Source organism: Mastomys coucha, unplaced genomic scaffold (assembly GCF_008632895.1).
Source record: "Mastomys coucha isolate ucsf_1 unplaced genomic scaffold, UCSF_Mcou_1 pScaffold4, whole genome shotgun sequence".
NCBI classification, from domain to species: domain Eukaryota; kingdom Metazoa; phylum Chordata; class Mammalia; order Rodentia; family Muridae; genus Mastomys; species Mastomys coucha.
In genome coordinates, this window is record NW_022196910.1 from 56473713 (window position 1) to 56477468 (window position 3756).

The 3756-nt window shown below is 37.4% G+C and overlaps 1 protein-coding gene across 1 annotated transcript; it reads right to left on the bottom strand.

Moving 5' to 3' along the window:
- Positions 1 to 404: 404 nt before the first annotated feature.
- On the bottom strand, positions 405 to 1410 carry LOC116076011 (olfactory receptor 6C2-like). Its single transcript, XM_031349557.1, has one exon. The coding sequence runs from the start codon at positions 1383 to 1385 to the stop codon at positions 450 to 452; it is 936 nt and encodes a 311-aa protein (XP_031205417.1). The 5' UTR covers positions 1386 to 1410; the 3' UTR covers positions 405 to 449.
- Positions 1411 to 3756: the final 2346 nt, after the last annotated feature.

Here is a 3756-nt window from a genome sequence, read left to right on the forward strand (position 1 = left end):
TTATTTACATGTCATATAATATCTCCTTTCCCAGTTTTCCCTCCAAAAAATAAAATAAAACAGAAACAAAAACAAAAACAAACCCCTGTTCTTTCCTCCTCCCCCTGCTCACCACCCCACCCTCTCCTGCTTCCTGGCCCTGGCATTCCCCTACACTGGGGCATAGAACCTTCACAGGACCAAGGGCCTCTCTTCCCATTGATGACCTACTTGGCCATCCTTTCTGTGTTTTATTTTACTTCATCATTTTTTGATATTCTTAATTTTCAAGTGACACAGGAGTTATAATTTCTGAAAGCTTTTAGCACACATGGAAGGATGTGATCCTAAATGAGATTTGTGGGAGCAGAAATGTGAGTTGACCACAGTGAGAGAGAGTATTCAGGAAAAGTCACCCTGACCCAGAAGTTTAGGAAGCTTCCTGTCTATGTTTATTGGAGTTCACCATCTTATTTCTTGGAAAATGCTGTAACTCTTTTGATTGAGTCCCAGAAGGCTTGCTTGACTTGCTTATTCCTAAGTGTGTAGATGAAAGGGTTTAGCACAGGGGCAATAGAAGTAGTGAGAACCGTCACACCCTTGTTAATGGCCACCTCCTCCTTTGCAGAAGGCTTGATGTAGATGAAGATGCAGCTGCCATAGGAGATGCAAACCACAATCATGTGGGAAGAACAGGTAGAGAAGGCTTTCTTCTTTTGTTGGGCAGAAGGAAATCTAAGAACTGTCTTGATGATGTTAACATAGGAGAGAAGGACACACAGCAGTGTAATAATGAGCGTCAGTACAGCACAGATGAGAACTGTCTGCTCCATGAGCCACGTGTCTGAACAAGAGATTCTAAGGAGAGGAGAAGCATCGCAGATAAAGTGATCAATGACGTTGGAATCACAGAACTCCAAGTTTAGGCCGAGGCTAAGTGGGGGGATTAAAATAAATAACCCAGCTACCCAACAACAGAGCACAAGTCTTCTGCAGACTGCGGCACTCATGATAGTCAAATAGTGCAGTGGCCTGCAGATGGCCACATAGCGGTCGTAGGACATGGCGGCTAAAAGGAAAAACTCAGTTACACCAAAGAGGTCAGTAAAAAAGACTTGGGCGACACAGGCATTATAGGTAATCATCTTGTCACTTGTTGCTATGTTATACAGGTATCTGGGGATGCTTGCAGATGTGAACGAGATCTCTAAGAAAGCAAAGTGCTTAAGGAAATAGTACATGGCTGTTTTAAGGTGAGGGTCCACTAAGATGAGGGAGATGATGGCCAGATTTCCGGCTATGCTCAGTGAGTAGGTGAAGAAGAGAATGATAAAGATAAGCACCTGCAGTTGCTGGTCATCTGTCAGTCCCAGTAAGATGAATGTGGTGACAGTGTGGTTCCTCATCACTGGTTTCTGATTTCTTTTAGATCTGCATTCAGAGACTTTTTAATATAGATTCAGTTCTAAATTTGCCAGGTTTTTCTTCTTCATTATACCTTTAAAAAATTACCTTTTAAATGCATGCTGTGGAAGGACTTATAACTACTGTAGCTCTGTTATTTTATGTGAAACAAAAATAACTTTTGGCTCAAGAATTATCAGAATTGCTTGGGACTTTATGATACATTTCCCAAATGTGTTACTCCTTTGTGAAGTGCTGAAAAAGGCTGGACAACGTGAGAGAACTATGCACAATACAGCCACTTCTGGTCTCAAAATGTTTCATTTTGTTTACTGCAGTTTGTGTTTTTTTACCCTGAAGACTTTCAGAGTTAGCATTCATGAATATACAGTGCATGCACACATATCAACTCAGGTATGTGTACCATATACCTACAAACACCACACACACACACACACACACACACACACACACACACACACACGCACGCACACACATGCACGCACACATACTTCTGTAGTTGCTCCCATGATAATGCCTCCTTTTTGGCATTCTCTGTCCCTTAGTGATCACTTAACTTAATTCAGGGTATTACATAGCAGAGAAGGCTTTAAAGCACGATATAATTATGCAGAGAACACACATTTTCTCAAGAAATACTTTGAAAAGTCAATTTCAAAGATGTTGTCTGTGATGACTCTCTACCCCATCATATCATGTTTTAATCTACTTTTCCTATGTAGACCAGTCTTAACCTCAAGATTAAAAAAATAACACGGAATAAAAGAATAAAGAAAATGACTAATCTGATTTAAGAGAAAATATTGTGACAGAGCTGAGGACATTTGCATAAATAAATGGTATTAATTAGTTTTGAATGGACATTTGCATATTCAGTTAGAAACAATGGCTTTTCTACAAATTATGAGGTTGTGAGAGTCAATTTGTTTTAGACCATTAACAAAATTATCAAAATTGGTGTTTTTTTAATCCTTCTTTATTTAAAAAAATTATGTTATTTTCATCAGTTCTTATGTGTTAAATTATCATTATTCAGGTGATCTCCATTATACTCATATCTTTATTTTTCCATGGCCCTTTTGATTTTCAGTTGTGGCCTGACATATTAATTTGAACATATCTCAGATACAACACATCCCAGTAGCATGCTCTTTTCAATAAAGGTAATATGCTACAATATGGACCACGTCCCCAGTGACAGACGTTTTAACCACTGCTTCCAACAGAACAAGAGTGCTCTATTCTCAACCTACCTGATTGATTTCCATTTTTCCAACTCTACTTTAAAAATCTTCCAGAGAGTTTCCTGCAAGTCTAACAGTTGTGGTACTGGAAACTCCCATCTCTGCAACCCTAGGAAACATTACCTGTTATTAATACACAAAGAAGAACACTCTTTAGAAGTCAAATCTTGGAACGTGGATCTCTCCATTTTTATTATACAACTTGGCAGCACTCAGGCAATCTCATTTACAACTGATTGTCTAACAGATGCTTCTAAATCTATTACATGTTCTTCAGTCAGACATCTACAAAGATATTTTCCTTTCTATTTGGGCCTCTAACAAAGCATTTTCAGACTAATTTTGTTTATTTACATTTTGTATGAAGTCAAACTGATGGTTAATTGTATTTTTTGGTTATATTTTTTAGTTAAGACTGTTTTCAGCCAGGATCTTGATCTATATAATCCAGGATAACTTCTAACCCCCAATCCTCCAGTCTCAGTTTCCGGTCAGGATTACACACATGCTTCATGACATGAAGTTCTTAAAGAGCCCAACATTTCACTCTGTTCATCTTTATAGGTCACAACAGAGGAATTGACTTCTTTTTCTTGGATGCTTTCAAAAATTTCTTCTTCCTACTCTGCCTCTAGTCTTAGAGGTGACAGAGATCATGCCACTGAGTAAAAGATTAACATTGTCACGCTCAGTCCTTAATAGTCAGTGCTATTGATGTAGCTAGCTGATTTTTGTTTATTCTATTTTCAAAATGAAATGAGGAGAGAGGTTTCTAATGAGGTAATTCACTGTTCACCAATTTGTCATTCTTTGATAGGGTGGGGTGGGTGTTTATCTAGTTATACGCACAGTTATTATTATTATTATTATTATTATTATTATTATTATTGATTTGAGGTTCTCAATAAAGGTGAAAGATTTCTCAATAGCCATCAAAATATAATATTTATTTATTTATTCTGTGAACCTTTCATGTGCTGAGATTATAGGCATGTGCCATCATCTGAGTTTAACACTTAAATGCCAATGTGTTGTTATACATAAAAATCTTCACAGATTATATTTCTATATGCAAAGAAACCATATTGTATAAATAAAGAGAATGCTT